The sequence below is a fragment of the Eucyclogobius newberryi genome, unplaced genomic scaffold (assembly GCF_026437365.1).
Source record: "Eucyclogobius newberryi isolate DKJ021-1_F unplaced genomic scaffold, fEucNew1.0.hap1 SCAF_21, whole genome shotgun sequence".
NCBI lineage: Eukaryota > Metazoa > Chordata > Actinopteri > Gobiiformes > Gobiidae > Eucyclogobius > Eucyclogobius newberryi.
Window position 1 is genome coordinate 14,770,453 of NW_027315846.1, and position 13,451 is coordinate 14,783,903.

Consider the following 13,451-nt stretch of genomic DNA (forward strand, 5'->3'; position numbering starts at 1 on the left):
AACAGTGCAGCCTGTGTGCAAGAGCAGGACACGGCCCCAGAGTTCACCTGGAGCATCGTGGCAGCCGGGGACCGACACGGGAAAACTGAGAAGAAGTCAGCAAGTCCACAGGGCTGGGAGGAAGGTAAGAGCCAAGGTATCACGTTCCCCATCGAAGGGAAATTCATTTTACAACAAACTTTACCACTCCGACGTTTCCATCCTCCATGACGACCATGTTTGTCTTCTAAATGTGTTGTGTGACTTTGGGTGTTGTTTCTTCATCGTTACAATTGTTAGCGTGGATTGTCGAGTTGCAACTGAATATTTTGTACCTAAAATGACATTGTTCTTCAGAAATTTTGCCATATTTGATTGACTGGATCAGAGCAGTTCCAAAACCTGTGCTCTTATTCCTAAATTGCAGTGGTCAGTGGTCAGTCTCAGGTGATCCATGTGGAAAGTGAAGACTGGATCCAAGCCAAAAGAAAAGTTACTGCAGTTTAGGGCTGGGTGATGTGGTGAACATCAAATTGTGACCTTATTCTTGTGATCAACTGCTTTATTTTTAGTCATATCGTCCTATTGTGATTCACTACTTCTTTATTCCATGTCTGCCCGAACATAGACATTTTCTCACTTCTCCTTTTTGTCAGACTGTCTGTAAAGGTGCTTTTCCATTTGCTCATTTTGGAGCAGAACAGCCATAAGTGAACGACAAAGGTCTGTTTAGGGGTCCGAAAAAGGTCCTTGAGGGGTACTAACTTCCAGAGAGCCCTGGCTTGCTTTAGACTAAAATGTTTTAGCGTAAAATGAAGAATAACATGAGAAAATACAGACCCAAGGGTAAAACTAAATAAAAAATAAACAAAATTCCACTGCATTATTCATTGCACACGATCCAAACCCCCCCAAAAAAGAGAAGTTAAATAAATGCAGAAAAAGATTACAATAAACCGAATGTTGTGTCTTGTTTATATATTAATATTTTTTTCAATTATTCAGGTACAATTTGGATTTGATTTATAAATAAAACATTGGGTGACATGAGCCGCTCACGTAGCAGAGCGAGCGGGAAACACAGACCGCAATAATAGGTGCAGCTCAAGACGCCCCAAAGTGAACCAAACTGGAGGACAAGGCCAGTGAGTGACAGCTAGATTCAACCAATCACAGCAATTACCTTTTTAAATAAAATTATGATACTGATTGCACCCTGTATATTTTTCTTTAAAGCAACTGAAATAACAAGTACATATAGTCCGCACCTTCGTGTCCTACAGTATATTCTGCTTCCAAATCCCCAATATCCCGTTTCATCATTCATTTCATTATAAAGCTCTGAGATGAGAAAACCGCACGCGTCTGATGTCCTGAGGTAATGGGCAAATGGAGTCGGACAGAAGGGACTATTTATTTCCTTAAATGTTTTTGCCGATCATGAGCCGGCTGTCTGACACCAAATAGACTGCACACAGAAAATGAAAGGGTGAAGTGTATTGACTGTGGCGAGCAGCAGATTGAGTGGACTAAACAAGTGAGTCCAGGGATGGGAGGATGCGCCACCTCTGGAAAACGACGCGCTCATTTGGAACCGAGGATTTATAGGAAGTCAATGTAATGTGTTTCTGTTTGTAAAGCACGGTAAAACAACTTTGTTTGTGTGGCAAGCTGTCAACGATTGAATTATGTGATTAATTAGTCAAAGTATTTGACTATGGAAGAGTAACTTTTTATTATTTAATCTAAAATATTTTTACGTTATCTAAATGCAATGATGAAACTATAGCTATGTTCTTTCTAAAATCAGTGCAAATAAATGCAAATGTGTCTGAATTTAAATATCTCGGGGTTCTATTAGACGCAAACTTGAATTTAAAAAAACTTATCGCAAATAAAAAAACTTCAAAAATAGCATGGTTAATTCGACCTAGCATCTCCTTGGAAGCAGCCGTGGGGACAGGCTGGAGAAACTGCAGTTAGACCCTAGATAAAATCCATCTATTACACCTCTATCTTAGCCAAACATAATTTTATCTTAAAGAGTCTTAAAAATATCAGACTATTTTCTTATCTGTGCTTGGTCTTCAAGATTCTACATGGCTTGTAGAATCCTGCTTTATGTGTTGTCAATCGCCTTTCTCAGTGAAAGCCACAACGCAATCGAATATTCCACAAGGAAAATGTGCTACAATCCGAAGCTTTACAATGGAACAAAAAAGCATCTCAAAAGCACCCAGACATGTATCCATTAGACTCTTCAGGTCCCACGCTCGAATGGCACTGTGTGTGTGTGTGTGTGTGTATGTATGTATATATGTGTGTGTGTGTGTGTGCGTGTGCGTGTGTGCGTGTGCGCGTGTGTATGTGTATGTGTCTCTGTGTGTGTGTGCGTGTGTCTGCGTGTGTGTGCCTGTGTGTGTCTGTGTGTGTGTGTGTGTGTCTGTGTGTGTGTGTGTGTGTGTGTGTCTGTGTGTGTGTGTGTGTCTGTGTGTGTGTGTGTCTGCGTGTGTGTGTCTGTGTGTGTGTGTGTCTGCGTGTGTCTGCGTGTGTGTGATTGTCTGTGTGTGTGTGTGTGTGTGTCTGTGTGTGTGTGTGTCTGCGTGTGTGTGTCTGTGTGTGTGTGTGTCTGCGTGTGTCTGCGTGTGTCTGCGTGTGTGTGATTGTGTGTGTGTGTGTGTGTGTCTGTGTGTGTCTGCGTGTGTCTGCGTGTGTGTGTGTGTGTGTGCGTGCGTGTGTGTGTGTGTGTGTGTGTGTGTGTGTGCGTGCGTGTGTGCGTGCGCGTGTCTGTGTCTGTGTGTGAAAGTGTGTAGATGTTATTGCGTGTGTAAATAGTGTGTATGTGCTTGAGTGTAATAATTACACTCAAGCAAAGAATTATTTCTGTATTGAGGGTCTTTCATTCATGTTCTAATTGTACATGGTCCCCTTTTGAAATAAAATAAATACATCAAGTAAAATAAGATCAAATAAATTAATAAAACAACAGAGGTTGGCGGTAATATTTGCATAAGGAACAGTTGTGCATGTTATTAAGTTATGCAAGTAGAAATAATAGTATTTCTACATTTAGTAGATATTTTATCTTATTTTATACTTTTACTTTTCTTGAATAATGATATGTATGAAATAACAATACTCTTGCTTCGGTAAAAGGGATTTGTTCTACTGAAGGACAATTATTTCCCAGTTGTGTACAGTTTTTCTATCCACTTCTGCAAGCAAATCATTTTCTTACTGATGCAAACATATTTTCAGAACTTTTAGATAATAATGTGGACCGAATTTGCAATATTTTTCTTCTTCTTCTTCTTAAATGCTACAGCAGTGGTGTATGTATGCATAATCAAGGCCAAAGTTAGACGATACATTTGCAGTGTTTGGGATAATTGTGCATCTTTCGTTTTTGCACTCGCATTTTGAAGCAATGGAAATAAGAGAAGAATACCTAATGACTGTCATCACTGGAATAGCCTTTTCTTTGTTCTACCAGATAAACCTTTAAAACTTAAACTGCTTTAAGAAAAAAACTCTCAAACTTACAAATCGCTAAAAATATATATAACTTTGCTCTTATTATTAGACAGATAAGGCAATTAACAAACCTTGCTAAACTGAATCTGAAAAATAACTAAAAACATGATAATTAAGTAATACTAAACCCTATTTATATCGGGACACATTTGAGACACTATAATTAATGTCGCGCTGTTAGAAAATCTACTTTGATTTAATGTACAGAGACTATTCATTGCACTGTTCACACAGGTGGCATAAATGGCATTTTTCTTCTAAATGCCATTATCAAAATGACTTTTTGTTAGTCTCATATAACCTTACAAAAAACAACAATCCAAAGTCAAAAGTCGGTTTTATAAACATATAAACTGTCTGACCACACTTATTTTACTGTGTATAAAAGAAAATATTCTCTTGAGCTCTTTATTCATGATACCAATTTTCACCATCTCCTTCCACACTTTGTATTGTGTAAACAGCACATAAACCTGCCTGAAAACGGTGCAGTTCAAATTGTTGCACAGTTACAGTGGCTCTTTCATGGAGAGCTTGTAAATTACCACGATCTATTGTCAAATACACAAAAGTCCAAATCAAAATAATAAGGACAAATCTTCAACGAAAAACGTTGTGCCATGGAAAAAAAAGTGAAGTCTGTAAAAAATTCCACTCCATGTATTGAATCTCATAGGCCTTATATATTTTAAGATTTGAGAGAAATATTCTAGGCCGTAATGTTAGGGAGTGGGTGTACTTCTTAGTAGCAAAACTTAAATCTGTTTGATCTACATGTACAAGCATGTATTTGACTTGTCATAATATTCAAATAGCAATTCATTTTAAAGTAATGAGTCCTTGGTGCAATGATGCGTACACATTAGTGAAATCTAGGCAAGGCAAGGCAAGTTTATTTGTAGAGCACATTTCATACACAAGGCATATCAAAGTGCCTCACACAGCAGGAAAAATGCATTAAAATCACAAAGAAATTACAGAAACAGAAATACAATAAAATTAACTAAATTAAAAATTATCAATCCAACTGATTTTCTAAACTAATAAAATCATAAACAAAAGAGAAGAGTGCAAAGAAAAAAAATCCTTTCAGTCATATGCACAGCTAAACAAAACTGTTTTTAGCTTAGATTTGAACATTGTCAGAGTAGAAGCCTGTCTCACATCTTCAGGAAGACTGTTCCAGATTTTAGCTGCATAAAACTGAAATGCAGATTCCCCATGTTTAGTCCTGACTCTGGCACCAGCAGGAGGCCGGTCCATGTTTAGTCCTGACTCTGGCACCAGCAGGAGGCCGGTCCATGTTTAGTCCTGACTCTGGCACCAGCAGGAGGCCGGTCCCTGAGGTCCTCAGAGTCCGAGATGGTTCATATGGCACTAACATATCCAAGATGTACTTTGGTGCTAGGCCATGGAGAGACTTGTACACAAGCAGAGAGAAAGTTGTTCTTGATCTGTTGAATGCAGTGACAGAGTGAATCCACTGGTCCATAGTCACCTGCCGACAGTGAAACATAGATCTGAGTGTCGTCTGCATATTTTTGATAGGACACATTTTCACTGCGTATCAACTGACCTAACGGCAGCATGTAGAGGTTGAACAGAAGGGGACCCAGGACTGACCCTTGGGGCACTCCACAGGTCAGGGTCATGTGGTCTGAGACACAGCTACCAATTTCAACAAAGTACTTCCTGTCTTCCAGATAGGACCTTAACCAGTTTAGGGCAGTGCCAGTGATGCCCACCCAGTCCTCTAGTCTCTGTAAGAGGATCCCATGATCGACAGTGTCAAAAGCAGCACTCAGATCTAACAGAATTAAGACTGAGGCTTTGCCCGTGTCAGTGTTCAGGCGGATGTCATTTGTCACCTTGACAAGAGCAGTCTCAGTGCTGTGATGAGGTCTAAAACCTGACTGAAAAACATCAAATGAGTTGTTTATTAAGAGGAAATCTGTGAGCTGTTGGTAAACAACCTTTTCAAGGACTTTGCCCCAAAATGGCAGATTAGAGATGGGCCGGTAATGACTCAGTACTGCGGCATCAAGACGGCTCTTCTTTAGGAGAGGCTTTATGACCGCAGTTTTCAAAGACATTGGGAATGTTCCAGATTGAAGCGACATGTTAACTATGTGAGTGAGTGGTGCTAACAAACCGTTCAGCACAGACTTTAGAAATCTGGTGGGTAACACATCGAGGCAGCATGTAGATGAACTCAGACTGGCGATGATCTCATGGAAAGTTTTGTCAGTTACTGGTGCAAAGTGAGTTAGCTCTAAGTGTCTTGGTGGTTTTAGGGTAATTTTTTGCATTGTGGGATTTATAGCATTTTTAATGCCCTGAACTTTGTCATTAAAAAATAATGCAAACTCATTACACTTGGATGTGGAAATGAGTTCTAACGGCAGCTGAGCTGGAGGGTTTGTTAATCTGTTTACTGTGGCAAACAGGACACGCGAGTTGTTACTGCAGCTTCCAATAATTTCAGAGAAATATCTTTCCCTAGTTCTACATAAGATTAGGTTGTACATGTTCAGCTTCTCTTTGTAAATCTCTTTTTGAACTTGGAGCTTTGACTTGCGCCATTTCCGTTCGGCCCTGCGGCACTCCCTTTTTTGTGCCCTGACCGAATCATCATTTCTCCATGGCGCCTTCTGCTTATTTTTAACCATTTTAGCCTTCATAGGGGCGATGGTGTCCAGAACATTCAAAACACTAGATGTCAAAGAAGACACAGAAATGATCAGACAGAGCAACATCGATCACATTAACGTTTGAAATATTTACCCCCTTTGTAATTATGAGATCTAGAGTGTGTCCTTTGCTGTGGGTGGGGCCTCTCACATGCTGAGTAAGACTGAAGGTTTCAAGGACAGCATCAAGCTCTTTAGCGTTTCTGTCACAAATATTATAAACATGCACATTGAAATCACCTGTAATGACCAAACCATCAAAGTCTGTGCATACGACTGAAAGCATCTCAGTAAAATCATCAATAAAACTTTGTCAGTGCTGGGGAGGCTTGTATAAAACAATAAAGAGAATGGATGGAGACTGTTTTAGCTCCATTTTAAAGGATACATACTCAAATGATGAAAACACCCCAAAAGACAACCTGCGGGTAATTATTTCATCCCTAAAGATAGCACAGACAGACCTCTCTTCTCTAACTATCTCCTCAGGACCCTGTCCAGGCCCAGTCCAATGCCTCAGAGCGTGGATCAGGTTCTCTGTCAGCACCCTCACTCCACTTCTGCATAGGTGGGGGCCATTTCTCTTAAACAGGTCCTCTCGTTTCCAGAATAGATAGAAGTTCTCAATGTAGTGTAGTCCTCTCGGGGCACACTCTTTGGACAGCCATGTGTTCAGCTGAAGAAGCCGGCTAAACATGTTTATCCTCCTGTCGATGTTTGGAAGAGGTCCACTTATGAATGTTTTGATTTCCATTTTATCAAGCACGTTGAATAACTTCAAGAAGTCTTTTTTCAAAACTTCAGTCTGTTCCCGCTGCATGTCCACTGCACCCATGTGCACAATCAGCTGTTTAGCTCCTCCATGCTTAGCCATAATATTTGGAAGGAGTGACGTTATCTCAGAAACAGTGGCGCTTGGAAAAGAATGTGTGTTTATCTTTTCATGCGTCACGTGACTTATCACGCCGTCTCCAATCAAAACAATTCGTGTGACCTTGGCTGTTGGCACAGTTCCTCCTTGCTGTATTTTGGCCACGTCATCTTTCCTTTTTTCATTTAATTCCATCTCTGAAAGTGGTACAAATCTGTTTGTGAGCTGTATTTTAGGAAGCTTTGCTCCAAGTTTGTTCCAAGAAACAGCCTGGTCTTTCTGGTTTTTAGACAGTTTTGGAAACGACACACGAGTTCACGAGTCACTGCGGTGTAGGTTGAAAGTAGCAGTTTTTCTTGTAAAAAGTGTGCTCTTCTTACCATTGGTTGACACAGGAATGGTATCGTGAAGAACTTTTTCAGATTCCAAAACAAATATCCGTGTTTTCAGCTCATCAATTTCTTGTTGATATTTCCGACAGCATTCACAGTCTTTCTCCCTTCTTCTCCCGGACATGTCGCTGGCGTCAGATATGTTGTTAAAACTGGAAAAATGTTCTTAAAATCCTTGGTTTACTTGAAAAAGTCTAAAGCAAAAATGTTTGGAAGACAAAAACTTATTAAAAAGCAAAATAAATAAGGAAAGCAGCGGTAGCAAGCGGAGCGAGCGAAAAAGCGTGTGCACTCTTCGGGAAGCAGGAAGTTAAGATAAATCTAAGCACCACTCTACGTAGTATTCTGCTGGTCCCATATACAGGATCTTAGATTATATAGATCTTACGTTAAATCTGTGTCCAAAAACAATCTGCAAATGTAAAGATATGTATTGTAATTTAAGATGTTGGCATTTCAGCTAAATCAGAATATTGCTTATTTTGCATAATGGACTCAGACTTGAACTTTAATAGCCACGTCAAATCAATAACATCAGCAGCTTTTTACCATCTAAAAAACATTGCCAAAATCAAAAATATAGTGTCAAAACCAGATTTAGAGAGACTTATCCATGCGTTTGTCTCCAGTAGATTAGACTACTGTAACGGCCTGCTCACTGGCTGTAAAACAGCTGCAGTACATCCAGAACGCTGCTGCTCGGGTCCTGACTAGAACCAGGAAGTATGATCACATTAGTCCTGTTCTCAGGTCTCTGCACTGGCTCCTGTGGCTCAGAGAATAGACTTTAAAGCAGCTCTGCTTGTGTACAAGTCTCTCCATGGCCTAGCACCAAAGTACATCTTGGATATGTTAGTGCCATATGAACCATCTCGGACTCTGAGGACCTCAGGGACCGGCCTCCTGCTGGTGCCCAGAGTCAGGACTAAACATGGGGAATCTGCGTTTCAGTTTCATGCAGCTAAAATCTGGAACAGTCTTCCTGAAGATGTGAGACAGGCTTCTACTCTGACAATGTTCAAATCTAAGCTAAAAACAGTTTTGTTTAGCTGCGCATATGACTGAAAGGATTTTTTCTTTGCACTCTTCTCTTTTGTTTGTGATTTTATTAGTTTAGAAAATCAGTTGGATTGATAATTTTTAATTTAGTTAATTTTATTGTATTTCTGTTTCTGTAATTTCTTTGTGATTTGAATGCATTTTTCCTGCTGTGAAGCACTTTGAATTGCCTTGTGTATGAAATGTGCTCTACAAATAAACTTGCCTTGCCTTGCCTTTTGCCAGAAAAAGCTCTTTGCAAAGCATAGATGGTAATTTTGCAGTTTTCTTTTGAATTGGCGTCGTCACAATAAAATACTTTGTTCGAGCAAATTGAGAGCCAAATGTATTAATCATGATCAGCTGCTGTTACCCTGCATTCCCCACGTAACCGTATTTCTTTGGTTCACTTCATGTCTGATGATGGAACAGAGCAGAGTTCTTGCTGAGATGAACCTCCTGCAGACTCCACTTTTAAATCTTTTTTTTTTACAGTGTCCCGAGGCCCCATGGGAATCGTTTCTGAGCCCTTTCATGAGGACAGACCACCCCTGTTCCACTCCGGCCAGCCATAAATTGCTGATTTGCTGGTATTACTCAGATAATAAAAGCTGCTGATAAAGTTTCTTGAAGTTAAAGTTTGAAAAATGGAACTTGTTTTGTGGAGAGATTGTATTTGAAAGGCCGAGGGTGCAGCAAACAGCCAAACAGAAAAGCAATTCAAAGCTTTTACCTGTGCCCAGACCTTCTCTAATGAGCAGTGATTATAAACGATTATTTTGAGTGAAAAGTCATTTTTTCCACTTATCTGTTTTTGAAAATGTAATAAGCCTAATATCTGGAGGGGAAGTGCTTTCAGTTAGGCGACCTCTTTGGCATGGGAGACTCATCAACAACAATAGGTAATAGCTGCTTCAGCGAAAACACATCACGGCCTTCAAAACCCTCTGCAATAGTTTCAACCAGTTACTTAGTTTAATCTATGAACTCAATGTTTTGGGGGTCAGGTGGTTGTTGACCCTAGAGTGGAGTGTTTTTAAGTCTCTCGCTTTTAAAACGCCTTATAAATAATGATTGTGTACAGTGGTTGACCCCAGTATTATACAACCTGGTCTCCTCGAACTACATTTGTTTTAGTTTGAGAATCAAACATAACACTACAATATACATTTAACTTGTATATTCAGTTAAAGAACATGTTATAAAACTCGGAAATCCAATGATGTTGTCTTTGCATCCTTCTTCTGCCTCCCTGTCCGTGCTAATGAGCTGTTATAGATTAGCCTGAACTGCTTTTCTCAAGTCATTGATGGCAGAAACCTTGAGGGCCGTTCCGAGCCAAGAGGTGGGAGCATTATGGCAACCCCTCAGTGTCCTCGGGCCATTTTAATTCACCCTTTCACCTTGAAGTCGCCCCTCTAATGAGCTCGCAGCCTGTCTTCCATCTTGAGTGTCAGATATGTCATTCCTGGGACCCTGGCAGTCACTTTATTGTCAAAGCCTTTGAACCTACGCCTTTAATTAACTGCTGTGACCATAAAGAAGCAAGGTCAATGGAGCATGCACTGTCTATAGTATATTGGGATTATCAATTTAGGCTTTACGGCCGAGGTTAGTGCGGAAAGCTCTTAAATGGATCGCAGTCAAATTCAAAGCTTTTCGTCGATTATACGAGACTGATTTGAATATTCGGTCTTTTGCTCAGACACGCGCTTTCTCGCTTATTTTAATTGAGGGCAAGATGAATGGTTTGTCTGGCTTTCAGTGCAATTTGTGGTATTTTTCTTTTGTCAAATTAAAGTTGAATGAAGAGTTCGTATATGCTTTCAGAATTGCGGGATAAATGGGTGATAATTTTAAAAACAAAATGAAAGGCACATTGTTGCCAGTTTGTTGTTCCTTTATAAACAAAGAAACTTGATATGGACTAAAAATTAAATGTTGAATTGAAATAAATGTCATTTTGTACGTAATATTTGATTTTTTTAAACTATTAACGTTAAATATGTTGATGGATAAAGACAAAACTTTTCTTTTTTAACATTGATTTCAAGCCATAATAAAAACTTTAAATAGCTTCTTTGGAAAATGTGAATTAGCACATTTATTATTATTTTTAAATCAGACCGTTTCAAGCACTCTTTCCTCCCAATGTCAGTGAATATTTTAACTAAACCGCAAAGATGGATTCTTTAAGTAATCATGTATGGACTACCACTCTTCATGTAGTCAGGCACTTTGACTTATTTATGGTTTTAGGAAATGTAATCAATCCATGGAATGTGACATTGTTTGTTTATTTAACCTATCATAAAGTGAACCAAGTGAAGAGACTAAGTACTGCAGCCTTTTCTCCTTTCTCCTTGTTATTAATGAATTAAATGTGTTCTTCCATGTAGCCTGGAGCGGCACTGTAGGCCACAACAAATTTCCCCTTGGGGACAATAAAGTTTATCTTATCTTAACACCATTTTACATGAGACTCTGGATATTAATGACTTATATAAGCTGTGGAGACATTGCCAATGCCGATTACCCTCACTTTTACATTTAATGAAGTCTGGTTAAAAAGCAAATAAAACCAAGAAAGCAATTACGAGCAGCACCTTCAAAATATACATAATTAGTCTAATGTATGTAGACTTTCCGATTAGGTAACTTCGTCATATTCAAGGAGTGTTCAAAGCAAGTGCTTTACAAGTCAAGCAAAGATAGAACTAATAATAACGTTAAAAGATGTAGGTCTATACGAGAGTCAATGTCATTGTGAGTATCGTGGCGCCTGCTCGGCCTTGATGCAAAGACGTTGTAAGTTCAAATGTGACACTAAATGTCCCATACTTCCCATGCAGTAGTAGGGTTGGAGTGGTGGTAGTAGTAGCGGGACTATTAGTAGATAGTGGTAATAGCAGAATAACTAATGATAATAATAATCATAAATATAGCCGCAAGCGGCAATGATCGGCCCTCGCCACGCCGCCGCCACGCCGCAAGAGGAGGGGGCGCTAACGCACCCCAATTGCCCTTTTATTAAGCCTACTGCTGAATCTGTGACGCTGTCACATCTTCTCCCCTTTGTTTTACCATCAAAAAGCTATTTTATTTTGAATTCTTGGCAAAATGTGCGGCTTCGCCGCACAGACACCGTGACTCTTTGAATAAAAATGTGAATAACTTTTGACGGTCCACACCTGAAGATGAGTCTCAGCAAATTTCAGGTTAATATGTCTAACGCCCTGGGAGGAGTTTGTGAAAGTCTAAAGTGTAAACATGTTCTGGCGATTTCCCCATTGGAACAACATGGGAGGTTTTGGTCATCGCTACGGCAAAACCATAACAATTATGACATGGGTCTCATTGACTTTTTTGATGGGGATGCCAAAATTGAGTTGTGTGTCAAATTTCATAAAATTTCGCAAAACTAAACATTTAACCTCCATATAAAATCTGTAGGGGGCGCTGTGGTGCCAAATTAATTTATTTCACTTCAAGTACGTTTAGCGCAAAGAGTTTAACAACTGATTCTAATTTGACGCAATTCGGACTTTATCTGCGCAAGCGGCAGAAATGTTAAATTTGGGAGATTTCTGAAATTCTAGCTAAAGTTTGCGGCTTCGCCGCACAGAGACCGTGACAGGGATCAATGTAATTTGAATAACTTTTGATGTCCCACTCCTCAGTAGCATTTTCACCAAATTTCAGCTTTTTAGAGCCAACGCCCTGGGAGGAGTTTGTAAAATTACGACGTTTGGAAAAACTCCCGAGTCCTGCTTAGCCATTTTTGAACCAATATGGCCGACATTTGGTTGGGTGGACGGCGTTGCCGTGATAATATTTTTTACTTCTCTTGTCACCATCTACTTCTGCGCCAAATTTCATGATTCTACGATCAGATTTTTTTGGGGTCATTTCCTATCTCTCAATGCATTTTTGGTACATTTGGGGGTGCTGACGCGCCAATTTTTTTTTATTTTAGAAAAGGGAAATAGCCAGAATGTAGAGAGGCACGATTTTTAGAGGTGTGCAATTTTTTGTGACTTTTCGTCAATGTTCACTGGGTGAAAAATAGGGGGGTTGGTCCCGAGAAGAAAGAAAGAAAGAAAGAAGAAGAAAGAAAGAATAATATTCCGATGCGAAAACAATGTTTCCCATTTTTCAAATATCATAAACTATACATTTTCGGAAAGCGCTCGCGCTTTCCTACCTCATGGTGTTGGTCCCACCCACTTTGTGTTTTTGGCCCTCTATACAGTAATAATGTTAAATTTTTGCATTACATGCTTATATGCACGGAACATGCAAGATATGGGGAACGTATTCGTGAGCTACTTAGCGCAAATGAGTGCTTTCGTCATCCCAATGTAAAGTGCTCGTTTAGTGCGCACTTTTGCACGGGCTTCGCCCGTTTACAACGGTAATGTTCCATTTTCCTACTACTAATTAGTATGCACGGGGCGTGCATGAGTGGAGGAGTGCGTTAGTGAGTGTTTAGAAGTGGGCGAGCGCTTCGCGCTCGATTTCGTGCGCACTATGTGCGCACTTTCGCAGCCGTGCTTCGCACGGCCTTACGAGATTAATAGGCCTCTCGCCAGCTTGTGGCGCTCGAGCCTAATAATGTGTTATTATTGTTTTATTTTTGTATTACTGACATTTTTAGGGCTTAGAGACATCCATATAGATCATGCACTATATATTGTATAAATGCATACATGACTTTAATGTGTAATAATGTGCACATACAGAATAGTGCACATATTCATGGGTGTTTTGTTGGACAAATAATGTAGTACTAGCAGTAGGTACATGGCCGGAAAAATTTAATAATGAGATCTGAATTTTTGTGTGTGTGTGTGTTACCTGCACAAGAAAAATCTGTTCATTAAAAAACACCTCATGACATTAGCTCAGTTGTGTGTCTTTGCCACATTAGTTTGCCTATTTTTTTTT

At 39.7% G+C, this 13,451-nt stretch overlaps 1 protein-coding gene and 1 long non-coding RNA gene across 2 annotated transcripts in view; both read left to right on the plus strand.

Moving 5' to 3' along the window:
* The window catches only part of LOC140370691 (uncharacterized), a 592,343-nt gene that overhangs the window by 216,615 nt on the left and 362,277 nt on the right, over nt 1-13,451 (plus strand). The gene's annotated exons all lie outside the window — the stretch shown is intronic.
* alk (ALK receptor tyrosine kinase) overlaps nt 1-13,451 on the plus strand; it is a 424,897-nt gene that overhangs the window by 196,094 nt on the left and 215,352 nt on the right. Inside the window, exon 3 of the mRNA XM_072457605.1 lies at nt 1-124. This exon is cut by the window's left edge and continues 17 nt beyond it. Coding sequence (XP_072313706.1) covers nt 1-124 — 124 coding nt within the window. The remainder of the gene's footprint in view (nt 125-13,451) is intronic.